At 34.3% G+C, this 14147-nt stretch overlaps 1 protein-coding gene and 1 long non-coding RNA gene across 2 annotated transcripts; both read left to right on the forward strand.

Moving 5' to 3' along the window:
* Positions 1–954: 954 nt before the first annotated feature.
* grwd1 (glutamate-rich WD repeat containing 1) lies at positions 955–11561 on the forward strand. Its single transcript, NM_001003509.1, has 7 exons — positions 955–1172; positions 3154–3271; positions 4399–4567; positions 7253–7463; positions 8617–8759; positions 8845–9036; positions 11023–11561. Exons 1-7 carry the CDS (start codon positions 1013–1015, stop codon positions 11329–11331), a joined length of 1302 nt encoding a protein of 433 aa, NP_001003509.1. The 5' UTR covers positions 955–1012; the 3' UTR covers positions 11332–11561.
* A 1264-nt stretch (positions 11562–12825) lies between these two features.
* On the forward strand, positions 12826–13717 carry LOC147840196 (uncharacterized). The gene is made up of 2 exons (XR_015511168.1): positions 12826–13417; positions 13460–13717. It is a non-coding gene; the product is annotated as an uncharacterized LOC147840196 (long non-coding RNA).
* Positions 13718–14147: the final 430 nt, after the last annotated feature.

Below are 14147 nucleotides of genomic sequence, written 5' to 3' on the forward strand. Positions count from 1 at the left end.
TAGACTATACGCTTTTGTTTGTCAGAGTGTGTGTATGAGGACTTTCTCTAGTAGCAGATGGATGGAGGGACTTGCAGATGATGGTACAAACAACAAGACGCCACAGAGACCTTTTGTTCACACAATTTTGCAGTCTTGCCAGCTGGGACATCTTAAACACATGCATGAAACACAACCCTTGTCATTTTTTACTGCATTATTAGCCTATAGTTAAAGTGTAGCCATATTTTTGGTTGTATTTATTATCATAAATGCAGTAAATTGCAGTAAATCTACAAATGCCATGACTAAACTGGTTAGTTTTTTGTAAGATAATTGTCCAGTCAGCAAACAAATGAAATTTTATTGTTGAAAACACATTACTTTTGTTCCTAAATTTGCAGGGCTTGTTATGTACAAATGTACATGTGTTATGTATTAGCACAATTGAGCCAAACCACATGAAAACTAGCACAGACCAAGCCTCTGTAACAGCCTAAACCACACACACAAACACATACAATTTATCTACAAATTTTAGTTGACTTACAATTTACTTTACATACTTTTTATGTCTAAAGGGCATTAAATTATAATAAAAGATGCAACTTTTTATTTTATCAATCTATTAGTGAATTAATAAATGCCATACATTTTATATAATAATAATGATAATAATAATAAATAACGTACCAATATTATTCTTATTTCATTAGTTATTATTTGTTATCAAATCAGGTAAGGCCTGCAAATACTTCTTCAGCAGAGAAATCATGCACAGATTTTTACAAGCTTACTTACAAGCTCAAGACAATATAAGTGCTAATGCTGATTACTGGAAAAGATTCTTGACTAGGGCAACATTTCCCGCAAGCTCCGTGGCTTGGGATCTTTCCAAATGTGTACAGGGCTCACCGTCAGACGAGCGCTTTAAACCACGTGGCGTGAAGCGGAAATCCGCCGCTTTCTCAAAATGTCCGCGTCCGACGAACACACGCTGCCGCAGGAGGAGGAGGAGGATGAGTTTGAGGACATGGAGGCGAGTGAAAGCGACGAGGATGATATGGAAGGAGAAGAACAGAACGGGGACAGGCAGGAGAAAGTCTATGTGCCCGGTCTGCAGCCGCTTCAGCCGGGAGAAGAGCTGGAGATGGACCACTCCGCTTACCGCATGTATCACGAATGCCAGACCGGTTAGTCTCTACCCGAAGTTTCCACCAAATATAAACATACACGATGTATTTATGTGCAAGGATGTATATTGCATAATTCCACAAAAAATAAAATAAATAAATAATAAATAAAAGGAAAAAGCAGGCTGCCACAACAAAACATGTTTGTTTATTACTTGAGCAACGATAATTATTATTTTAACCATGATATTTTGTATTAACGTTACATACTATGGTACTGGCAGTACCCTATTATGCGTCTTAGCTATAAAATGGTCTGATTATGGCATTCTAAAGGATGTGTACTGAAAATTGTGTTGAAAGATTACAGCATTTGGGATTGTTAAATTATGCTTTTACAATTTTTATTAACATCGTTATTAATTTTAATATTTTTATATTTAGATCTGTGTTCAGAACAATTTACCTATTGTTGTTATTACTACTGCATTAACAATATCTCACACTTCTTTTGATTGTTTTTTTTTTCTTTTTCCTTAGAATTGTGAGGCAAAGTTGAAAGGTTTTGATAATTAGCTTTCTTATGGACTTTTGTCAGTTATTTTAGTAATGTTAGTAACATTAAAGGTGAAAGATAGTTGGTCAATTTTCAGAATGTAATGCACATCTTTTGCACATCTATTGTCACACTTCTGACTTTTACATTCACATTAATAAAAATAATAATTATTATTATTGAGCAATTCCATGCAAATGTAAACCTTGACATGAAAGAAATGAAGTGTTAACCAAAATGGTGAAACCCTTTCAGATTTTTTTTTTTTTGTGTGTGAGCTTGTAATTTACAAGACTGTCAGAAATGTCTCTGTCATTGTTATATTTGATTTACCAAAGTTACACAAATATCCATTTCACATCCATCATATCCATAATGAAGCTTTTTTCCTCATAAATGCAAAAAACGTTAAATAAAATAAAATTCAATCATGTTTGTTCTATAGAGAGCCTCTCTTATTTTTTAATCAGCAGTATTTCTTTTGGCTTGTGCAGTTTAATTCACAGAATTTCTATAAAATATGTTGTACACTGTAAACTTTCAGATTTTTTTTGTCACATCCATAATGCATGTTTATTTTCTCATTTAAAGTATAAAAAATGTTTTCAGATTGATATTTTTCTCATCCCAGAAGTCTGTCTTTAGTTGTTTTGGAGAATATAAACCGGTGTTTAAATATAATGTTAACATATACTTTCTCTGTGTGTTTTTATGTTTTGAGTTTTTACTGCAAATGTCACATTCTTAATGCTGTAATTATCGCAATGTGCACTTTTGCATTAGTCACATCGCAGGATGACCAGAAACCACAATTCAGAACATGATTTGTGGAGCACCCTAGAGTGAAAGATTTTTACTTGGGTATGTTTTAAGGAACTGTGACTAAGATATCAAGCAAACTTAAACCAAAAAATTCAATGTAACAATGATTAAATTGTATTTAATTATTTATACAATGTAGACGATATACTTGATTAACGTTGAATTTATGTTAAACTCCACAGACAAACCATAAAACATTTTTGTAAATCCATTTTCTACTATGTTCATTTTTGCTTGCAAATTGTTTGTTTTATGCTGATGTATTAATTCTTTACTAGTAGTTATTTCGGTCATCTTTTGTGAAATTATATTCATATCGCAATGTACAGTATATCACAAAAAACGAAATATCACAATGTCAGTTTTTTCATGCAGCCCTATTATAAAGTAATGCATTTATTTTTTCCATTGATGATAATCCTCTCCAAATCCAAGTATTATACAGTAAAACCATTCAGATAAACAGTTTTTAATAGTAGTAATTAATTTTTATACTTAAATCAACATAAAATGCTGTAAAACAAAGTCATGCATAAGTTTCTTAAGAATCTTTCAACTTAAAATAATGAAAACAACAACTTGTATGTTTATAATAATGTATGTCGATTTTGTTTATTTCTTGTGAAACTCCCTATAATAGGTGAACTTGTGTTTCTTCTGCAGGTGCTCCATGTCTGAGTTTTGATGTAGTGCTTGATGGAGAAGGCGACAGGAGAGAGCAGTTTCCCCTCTCTATGGTGCTGTGTGCTGGAACACAGGCAGACACTGCACTCAGCAACAGGTGAACTCACAGCGCTACTTTATTATTTTAATATAAGTTTATGATGTTTGGATTCCTGCATGTTCTCGTGGGTTTCCTCGGGGTGCTCCGGTTTCCCTCATAGACCAAAGACATGCTGTACAGGTGAATTCGATAAGTTAAATTGGCTGTAGTGTGTGTAAATGCAAGAGTGTATGGGAGTTTCCTAGTGTTGGGTTGCAGCTGGAAAGGCATCCACTGTGTAAAATATATGCTGGATAAGTTGTCAGTTCATTCTGCTGTGGCAACCCCTGATTAAAGGACTAAAGCAGGGGTCACCAAACTTGTTCCTGGAGGGCCAGTGTCCTGCAGATTTTAGCTCCAACCCTAATCAAACACACCTGAACAAGCTAATCAAGGTCTTACTAGATGTACTTGACACAATCAGGGAGGTGTGTTAAGGCAAGTTGAAGCTAAATCCTGGAGGGACACTGGCCCTCCAGGACCGAGATTGGTGACCCCTGGACTAAAGGCTGATTTATACTTCTGCGTCAAATGCACGCGTATGCTATGGCGTTGACTCATAGCCGACGGCCACGGCGTAGGGCTTTGCTGAAGTGCACCTTTCAAAAAATGTAACTACATGTCGCAACGACGCGTAGCACAAGCTCTGTGATTGGTCTGCTTGGTAGCGCTGACGAGTCTGGGCGGGACCGAGAGCCATGCGAATGGCGCAACCCCGATGGAGCGATTGTTTACAAGTGTGGAGTCCTGTGAAGGAGCTCCGAATGAAAAGTTTTGTTTTGTGTTTACCTCATAGTTTAAGTTGTTGCACATCCACCGGTTCCTGCCTCAAAATGAGCGAGTTTGAGCCACTTGTGAATTCAGGAAGTGTATAGGAAAAGCAAAACACCAGCAAAGAAACTCGACACAGAGAAACATTTACACATCACTGCCAACTAGCGTTTCGGAAGTGTTAATGCAGACCAACAGAGAGGCGCTGAAGTATAAATGCACAGCTACACGTGTTGCATGTGCCGTGGGTTACGCCGGTCACTTGACGCAGAAGTATAAACCAGGCTTAAGCCGAAAAAGAAAATGAATGAATTAATGTTTGGCTTTCCCAACCAGGACTCAGAGATGATGACGTTTTCTCAATCTCTATCCAGGCTTATTGTCATGCGCATGCACAACCTTCAGGGAACTGAGAAAAAAAAAGATGAAGACAAAAGCAGTGATGAAGAAAGTGACGAAGATGAAGACGACGAAGACGAAGATAAGAAACCACAGTTGGAGCTGGCCATGATGCCACATTATGGAGGCATCAATAGAGTCAGAGTAAGTCTATTTTACTCCTTATGGTTTGGTTCATTACAGTTTTGTAATGTACATGTTTTCCAAGGTTTTAAGCATTATGTACAAGTCAGAAATTGAATTGAGTCCACTCAAAAGTAGGTCTGCATGATTAATCTAAGGTGATTTGTGTGTGTTTCTCAGTAAAGCCGTACTGTAATCAGCAGCAAGTCTCAAGCATGTGCTTTCAGGTGTATCAACATTTACAACACACTGTTGTAATGCACTGACATTTTCTTTTCGGCTTAGTCCCTTTACTAATCAGGATTACCTTCCAGCTGCAACCTATCACTGGGAAACACCCATACACACTTATTCACACACACATATACTACAGACAATTTTGATTACCCAATTCACCTATAGCACATATCTTTGGACTGTGCAGAAACCGGTGCACCTGGAGAAAACCCACGTAAACGTGGGGAGAACATGCAAACTTCAAATAGCACCTCTTGCCGCTAATGTGCTGATAAACTTTGCAAAATAATATTAAATGCAGATGATTTATTGGATGATAATGAAATAGAAGATATTCATTCTGTGATTTGACCAGTGTTTGTGTTGTTTCTCAGTGCACTATGACTGCCATGTCTGAAAGGATGTGAAAATACCACAATAATAACATGTTTTTTACTTCAAACATACTTCATAACTTCAGTTGAGTGTTTGAAATAAATCCTTCTTAGACATTATTCATTAATCGAGTGGTTAATAGCCATACCTAATCAATGAAAGCGGTTTATTTATTAACGGGTACTAGGATTTTTACTTGGACATTTACTACAGATCACACAACTTCAAGTAGGCATCGCTGCAGCAAGGAGACTTCCAAGTGCAATTGACTTATGCCACAGGTGGGCTGGGTTTAGGGTTGGTGTAGGTATAGTAGTCATTAATAAAACACAACAGGTTATTGTGGGGTTGGGGTAGGTGTAGGCCTGTCATGATAAGAATTTTTTGTTGTGTGATATATTGTCACAGAATTTGTTGCGATTAAAATATATTATTGTTATTTTGAGATCATTTTATGCCACTGATTATATAATGATTATATAACGGCATAGTAATGCAAATAAACACTTGTCATTCTTAAGGTCATTTAAATTTTATAATTTGATGTTAAAAAGCTTATTGTACTATTATAAATAATATTAAATGACCTATTAGGTAAATGTCCCATTATACAGGGTGGGTCATTTATATGTATACACCTTAATAAAATGGGAATGGTTGGTGATATTAATGTCCTGTTTGTGACACATTAGTATTTGTGATGGGACTTATAAACAACTCATGAAAGAATAAAGTTACGTTTAAAACCAAGCACACTATTGTTTTTCATGTGAAATTCCCAATAAGTTTATTAAGGTGTATCCATATAAATGGCCCACCCTGTATAATTTGACACGGTTGAGACATCGCGTGAAACGTAAATGTCATTGTAAAATGGGTTATTTGTAAATTAACTGGGAAACAAGAAAAATAATATTTGCATGTTAATATTCAAAAACACTAGTCTAAACTCGATTTGGTTGTGTACAGCACACTTGTTTTTTTAATTCATTCATTTTCCTTCAGCTTAGTCTCTATTTCAGAGGTTGCCACAGCGAAATGAACCACCAAATTAATCATTACAAAATTTACTTAATTCTGATAAATAAATAGTTAATAGTAAACTATAAATATGATCTTAAATTCACTTAGAATGAAGAGTCCGTGTGAGTCAGGAGTGTTCACTGCTCATGAACCCACTGAGAACAGCCTTAACTCTGCTACTGCTTCTGAAATCGACCACTGACTCTGGTGCGTGTCTCTATAGTGGTTAAACATGAAATTCAATTCATTTTAGCTACATCTAACCGTCTGTTTTAGTTAAATTTTGCAACGGCAAAAATGATCGAGGTCATCTCCAAGTCGATATAATGATTATTGTGACTAGGTAGATATAGACAATCATAAAACCCAAAAGGTTGGACTGTGTCGTGTACAAGACAGTAAAGTAAATGAAACCTCTAGAATGTGTGTACAGCTTACTTTGAGCTAAAGTCCCACCCACTCAGAGCTGACAAGCCAATCTGAAGCTGTCTCTGACCTCCGTTTATAACCTTTTTTTGCTTATCTGACAAGATGTGTCTGACAGCCATAGCTTTTTATTAATTTAATTTCAATTGAGAATGCGGTCCTAGTCAAAAGTCTTCTGTTACTGAAGCATTTAAAAGCTCTGTCTATCAGATTTATCTGTAAGCAGATATACGAGTGAAATGCTGTCAGAACTTTTACTCACAAGTTTTTATTTCAAATGAAGATATGAGCAAATAGGGAACAAAGTGGTTGTGAAATGTGTATTAAACACATTTCAGTTATAATGTTAGGCTAGTTACCTCAGACAGCCAATGACTTTATATTTGATCAATAAAACTTATTTCAGAGCTAGATCCGGGTTATAGACTGGGGTTTGTAAATGCTAGGTCATTGGAGAGTGTGGCTGGGTGTGCTATCCCTAATACTATACTACTAATACTATATATTAACACAGACTAGTGTCAAAGGAAAGTTAGAAACTACTCAACAAAGACCTTTTGTAAATTTCAGAATCAATTGTTAGCTAAGTAGGTACCCTTTGTCACGTGTAGTTTACTTAAACATCATCTGTTGATACTTGAACAGGTCACCCAGCGAGGGGAACAGACATTAGCAGCGGTGTGGTCGGAGAAAGGCCAGGTGGAGATTTTTGACCTTCGACTACAACTTGAAGCAGTGCATAATTCAACAGCGATGTCAGCCTTCATCAAGCAGGAGAAGGAAGCCACGCCCCTTTTTAGTTTTGCTGGTCATATGTCAGAAGGATTTACCATTGATTGGTCACCCAAGGTGCCAGGTGAGTAACGTGGATTGTCGGAAATAGTTTTCAGGTTTGCCAAAATAATTTTAGTCATTGGTCAAAAAATGGTGATGTTTAATGTCATTTTTCATGTTGTGTACATAATATGAAAAAGCTTCATTAGGAAAAATGCTAAGTTTCACACAATCGATTTGTCCAGAGACCACATGAAGGAATTAAGTTGCTTTAAACTTAGCTTTAACTAAAATAAGTGGAGTAAACATAAAACAATTAAGTTGTGCCAAAGAACACTCACTAATTGTTTCAGTTCATTTAAAATAAGTAGTTTGAGCAAACATCTATATATTTTTTTAAGTGTAGCTGTGTGGATGCTATAGGCTTAGTGAACCATACTGTTTTCTCTTTTTTTCCCAATTTGCATTTTTATGTTGATCAATCAAGATCTTCTAGGACCAGTTTGCACTTTAAGATGTATTTTTGTTGCCACACACAAGTTTTACTTTTTCACTTTTTCTTAAGCAACTTTGCCATGCTTGAAGCTTAGAGGTAGAATATAATTAAACATTTCCAGGTTTTGATGAATAGGCTACTCTACATTATTACTTTACAAGTATAGCACTTTTCTTTTTCCTTTTCAACAACAATGCCATTTTTACATATCTTTTAAACACATATTTATTTAAACGATGAAGTTTTTTTCGTCTGCAATCAGTTCATGTTCAAACTATTTTAAATGTTAAAAGTGGCTGACAATAATACATATTCTTAATAATAGTAATTAATTTGCCTCGTTTTTGAACAGTGCAGTGCTGTAGCTGCTTAAATGGCCCTACTACGCTACTGTATTTCAAAACTGGTAAAAAAAAGTTTGAGAACCACTTCCCTAAAGCATCTTAGAGGACCTTTTAGGTAAAATCATTGTTTTCTTTATTGTTCCACTGGTTCCAAAGCTGTTTAAGCCATTTTTTTTCTGTTTAACACAAAGTATGTATTGAAGAATGTTTGGAAAACAACAGCAACTTTTAATAGTGTATTTCAATGGCTTCTTTTTCCCAACGTTCTTCAGAATATCTTGTTTTGTGTTTAGCAGAACAATGACATTTATGAATAGATAATAAGGTGTCTAGATTATTGGGACTGCTGCTCTAGAATCTGACTTACATAATCCTTTCACGTTCACTTACCTCAGGACGCATGGTGAGTGGCGACTGTAAGAAGAACATTCATGTCTGGGAGCCACAGGAGGGCGGCACATGGAAAATAGACCAGCGGCCTTTCAGCTCACACAGCAAGTCTGTTGAAGACCTGCAGTGGTCTCCTACTGAAGCCACGGTATGCCATTCTAATGAGAAAACCATATTAACATTTTAATTTCTTTAAAAAGTGGATGAAATGGGTAAATTCACTCTCTCTCCAGGTCTTTGCTTCATGTTCAGTGGATCAGTCCATTCGCATATGGGACATCAGAGCACCACCCAATTCCATGCTTTCAGCCAATGAGGCTCATTCTTCAGATGTCAATGTTATCAGCTGGAACCGGACTGAACCTTTTATATTGTCCGGAGGAGATGATGGCCTCCTCAAGGTCTGGGATTTAAGGCAGTTTCAGGTGAGCAAAAGCAAGAGGACACAAACATTTTGTTGTTGTTGTTTTGTTTTCAGATTAAAAGAATAGAATTTTAATTCTGTCCTCATTTACTCATCATAGAGTTTTTCTGAACTTCAGTTTTTTCCCCTTGTTCTGTTGAACACGAATGTTGGAAACCTGTAACCATTGACTTCCATAGTGTTTTTCTTTCTTAATTGGTAACAGTTTCCAACATTCTTCAAAACATCTCCTTTCCATTCAACAGAAGAAACTTAAACTAGTTTGGAATAAGACGTGGGTGGGTAAATGACAACAGAATTCTCATTTTTAGATTAATTGTCCCTTTAAGTAAAAAATGGAGTCGGGAAATGCATAAAGAGGCTGTCTTTGTTATGTGATTTGTTTGTCAAGTATGTTGTTTCAAGGCATCTGACATTTGCTAAGTCAGGATGTTAAAAATGAGCTTAGACTGTAAAAATGCTGGGTTCCACACAAATGATTTGTGTTGGGGCAACATGAAGGAATTAAGTTAACTTATTAGCTTTTACAAATTGAAGTAACATGTCAATTAGGTACTCCCACAAAAAAAAACTTAAGAATTGTTGTTTTAGACCATTTCAAATAAGTAGTTTGAACAAAAAGCCAGTGCCTTTTTTTGTGTATATAGTTGTATTATATATGTATTTTAGTTTTTAAATCATTGTGGTGTAGGGATATTGTACAGTTTGAACCCAAAATGACCAGTCTGATGAAGAAGAGCCGGAGTCAGAGATTCAATTATAGAAAGTTTACTGAAGATAGTCTGCGGTTTCATCAGCAGAAGCCAGCTTCAACACTCGCAATGAGTTCTTAGGCCGCTCCATTTACAATCACAAACATCAACAGTTATACTCTTTCATAACGTCATTTAACTGCTTCATACATATAGGTGTTTAAACCTGATTGAACACAGATAGACTTAGAAAACTTCCTCGTGGGTGGGTGGGTGCGTGCATATGTCAGACCCCTAGTTTTGTTTTTTGTTTTTGCAGTAATTCCCTGAAATTTAATGAACATCGTAATACCAGCCATACGTGTAAAACAAACAATGTCTTTTAATTCGGTCAAGTCCAGTGGCCGTCATGCTTGCTTTTCTGTCTTTTCCATTTCTTTGTTTTTTTAGATGTTTACTCCAATTTTCCTTTGCAGTCTGGTCACAATGTTTGTTTGAGCCATTGTCGACCATGGCTCGTTATTATATGTGTAAATAATTACGCTGTAAAACATCTCTCGGCTGTGTAAGTGTGCGTTTTAAACATGGCGGATCCTTTGTTTTCATTCTGGCTTGTTGCGCAAGTGAATGACGTATCTCTGTAAAGCAATAGTGTTCAGCTGCGCATCTAGCTTTGCCTTTTGGTACCCTTTCGAAAAGGTGCCGAAAAAGTGGTACCAACCGAACCGTACCAAACTACTCAGTGGAAACGGGCCATAAGGTCACCATATAGTATAGGCCCTTAAAGATTCAACTTTATTAATAATGATAAAGACATGATAAAGGACATGTGTCACTCCATCCTGGCGTGGACATCCATCAGAAAATCCATGCCATCAGTGGAATAAAATTTGGCTAAAAACATCTGCAAGACTTTTTGTTTCAAGTCTGCTTCCCTGAACTGCATTTATTTAATAATATTGTAAAGCAGTAATGCAATATTATTAAATTATTACAATTAAAAAAAACTCTTATTTTTTTAATAGTATTTTCAAATAGCGTATATTCCTATAGTGCAATAATACTGTTGTGTTGCTAAGGAAGCTTTTGTTTATTATAATGTCTTTTGTGCTGTCTAATGATTTATTTTTTTAATAGTATTTTGTTGCAAAAAGAACAGTATTCATTGCAAAAAGTGAAGCCACCTAAAATGACACAGAAAAAATGTAACAATTTATAACCTAATTATTTGAAGTGGAATGTTGATTATTTCTGCATTTATTAACGGGTCACTGTTGTGTTGATTTTTTTCTCAGTCTGGACGTCCGGTGGCCAGTTTTAAGCAGCACAGTGCACCTGTAACGTCAGTGCAGTGGAGCCCCGTTGACTCCAGTGTGTTTGCCGCCTCTGGAGCCGATGATGTTATCAGCCAATGGGATCTGTCGGTGGAGTCATGTGACATGGGAGGACAAGCAGAGGATGTAAAACAGCTGCCGCCACAGCTACTGTTCCTTCACCAGGGCCAGAAAGAAGTGAAGGAGCTCCATTGGCACCCGCAGATTCCCGGAGTCCTCATTTCCACAGCGCTGTCGGGATTCAACATCTTCAGAACTATTTCTGTGTAGAGTGCGTTTGTTTATGAGAGAGAGAGAGATTGGCCTGTTGTTTATTTCAGGCTGAAAGAGTGTGCAGGTGTGCCATTTTAAGTGTATATAGATGGATGAGCGGAATATTTAGGTATGCGTGACTCATATGTATTTGTTCATTTTCCTCGAAACCAAATTTCTTCCACTTCTTGAGGCTGTAATGATGTCATTGCATGATTAATTACTAAATGGTGCCTGTTAAAAGAGCATTCTGAATCATCCACAAGTCTGGTGGTTTTGTATCGGCTGTTTATAAATGCTAAAACTAACATATTTATCAAATGAAACATTTTTTAATTGAGAATCCTAAATTTAATGATTCTCAGTTAAACTATGTAATAAAATAGTGCATTTGTGAGCTTACGTTTTGTATCATATTTGATACAGTTGTATTTGAGGTCTCAAAGCACCAGATAGAATCTGGAGACATATTTTACTATTTCTGCTCTCAATTTTGTAAAACAAATAATAATAATAAATAATAAATAAATCTGCAGATTTTTATAAGTGATTTTAGGAGTATAGTAACTGAAAACTTAAAACATTAAATAAAAAATAAAATACATAAAAATAGGAAAATTATCTTTTTAAACTTAAACTTGCTATTTCTATAACCTTTTTTTTTTTTACTTTTAACTTAGATCCTCTTGTTTGGTAAACAAAGCAAGGGTCATATTTTATATCTTCTAAAAGAAAGATGATATTACTTTACAAATTGTTGTAAATTGCATAAACTTTTGTATACTAGTCAATAATATTACTGAAGTAAATATAAAACTATAAACAGTTAAAGTCAGAATTATTAACCCCCTGTTTATTTTTTTCCCAATTTTTGTTTAACACAGAGAACATTTCTTCAACACATTTCTAAACGTAACAGTTTTAATAACTCATTTCTAATAACTGATTTATTTTATCTTTGCCATGATGACAGTGAATAATATTTGACTAGATATTTTTAAAAATTAAAAACTGCTGTTATTCTAGCCAAAAAAAAAAAAGCAAATAAGACTTTCTCCAGAAGAAACAAAATTATCAGACATACTGTGAAAATGTCCTTGCTCTGTTAAACATAATTTAGGAAATATTTAATAAAGAACAAAAATAATAATTATATATATATATATATGTATATATATATATATATATATATATGTATGTATGTATGTATGTATATATATATATGTATGTATGTATATATATATATATATATATATATATATATATGTATGTATGTATATATATATATATATATGTATGTATGCATGTATGTATGTATGTATGTATGTATGTATGTATGTATATATATGTATGTATATATATGTATGTATATATATGTATGTATATATATGTATGTATATATATGTATGTATATATATGTATGTATATATATGTATGTATGTATGTATATATATATATATATATATATATATATATATATATATATATATATATATATATATATATATATATATATATATGATTGTATAACACACACATACAGTTGAAGTCAGAATTATTAGCCCCCCTCTGAATTTTTTTTCCTTTTTAATTATAGAGCAAGGAAATTTTCACAGTATGTCTGATTATTTTTTTTCTTCTGGAGAAAGTCTTATTTGTTTTATTTCAGCTAGAATAAAAGCAGTTTTTAATTTTTTATAAACATTTAAGGTCAATATTATTAGCCCCTTTAAGCTTTATATTGTTTCAATTGTCTACAGAACAAACCATCATTATACAATAACTTGCCTAATTACCCAATTCTGCCTATTTAACCTAATTAACCTTGTTAAGCCTTTAAATGTCACTTCACTCTGTATAGAAGTGTCTTGAAAAATATCTAGTCAAATATTATTTACTGTCATCATGGCAAAGATAAAATAAATCAGTGATTAGAAATGAGTTAATAAAACTGTTGTGTTTAGAAATGTGCTGAAAAAAATCTTCTCTCCATTAAACAGAAATTGGGGAACAAAATAAACGGGGGCTAATAATTCTTCAACTGTACATTACATCAGTAAATAAATACTCAAAGAGCTGTAAAAAAAAATCTGGATTTCTGCCTGTGTGCAGATTTCATGCAAATGAGACGATAACAGTTTGCAAGGTTTACCACCATTTGAAAAAAGTCAAGATTTTAAAACCGTCAAAATCTTTTGCTATACCATTCCTACAGTATATGTAAGACTTTTTTGAGGACAATAGTATCTCCAGCAGAAAAATATATCCAAAGTTGTTTTAAATTGTGATGAGTCTGTGTTTTTGAAACTAATAAAGACAGCAGAACTATTTAGCCTGACATGTTTACAAAATATTTGAAATGTTCCTCAAAATAAAATCTGTTGTGTTCAAAGGGGGAAAAAAAGTCTTTTTTTTTCACAGATATTTAAAATACTTTAGAGAAGTAATCACTATATTAGGAAACTAATATTAGGATATTTTTATCCAAGGTTATCATACCATCAGAATCTTATACCGGCCCATGCCTACTCGTATAATATTATAATATTCATCAGATTTTGATGTTTTTTTTTTATTATTAAAAAAGGAAGAAAAAAATCTGTTTCAACTCTACATGCTCATTGAGAACAAAAGATTTTTTCAGAAAAGTGTTATCTGTCGGTCTCTTTCAAGCAGTGAACATGACAAAGAAATATTTTAGTCCGTCTAAAGCCACTAAATACAGCCTGGAGGAGTTGGAATTTTGTGTACAACACCCTCAAACTGTTTTGAATGGCCAACTTTAAAGATGACTAAAGAAAATATGCGATAAGCTACATAAAAATCATGCTACA

This window comes from Danio rerio, chromosome 16 (assembly GCF_052040795.2).
Source record: "Danio rerio strain M-AB ecotype USA chromosome 16, GRCz13ab, whole genome shotgun sequence".
NCBI classification, from domain to species: Eukaryota; Metazoa; Chordata; class Actinopteri; order Cypriniformes; family Danionidae; genus Danio; species Danio rerio.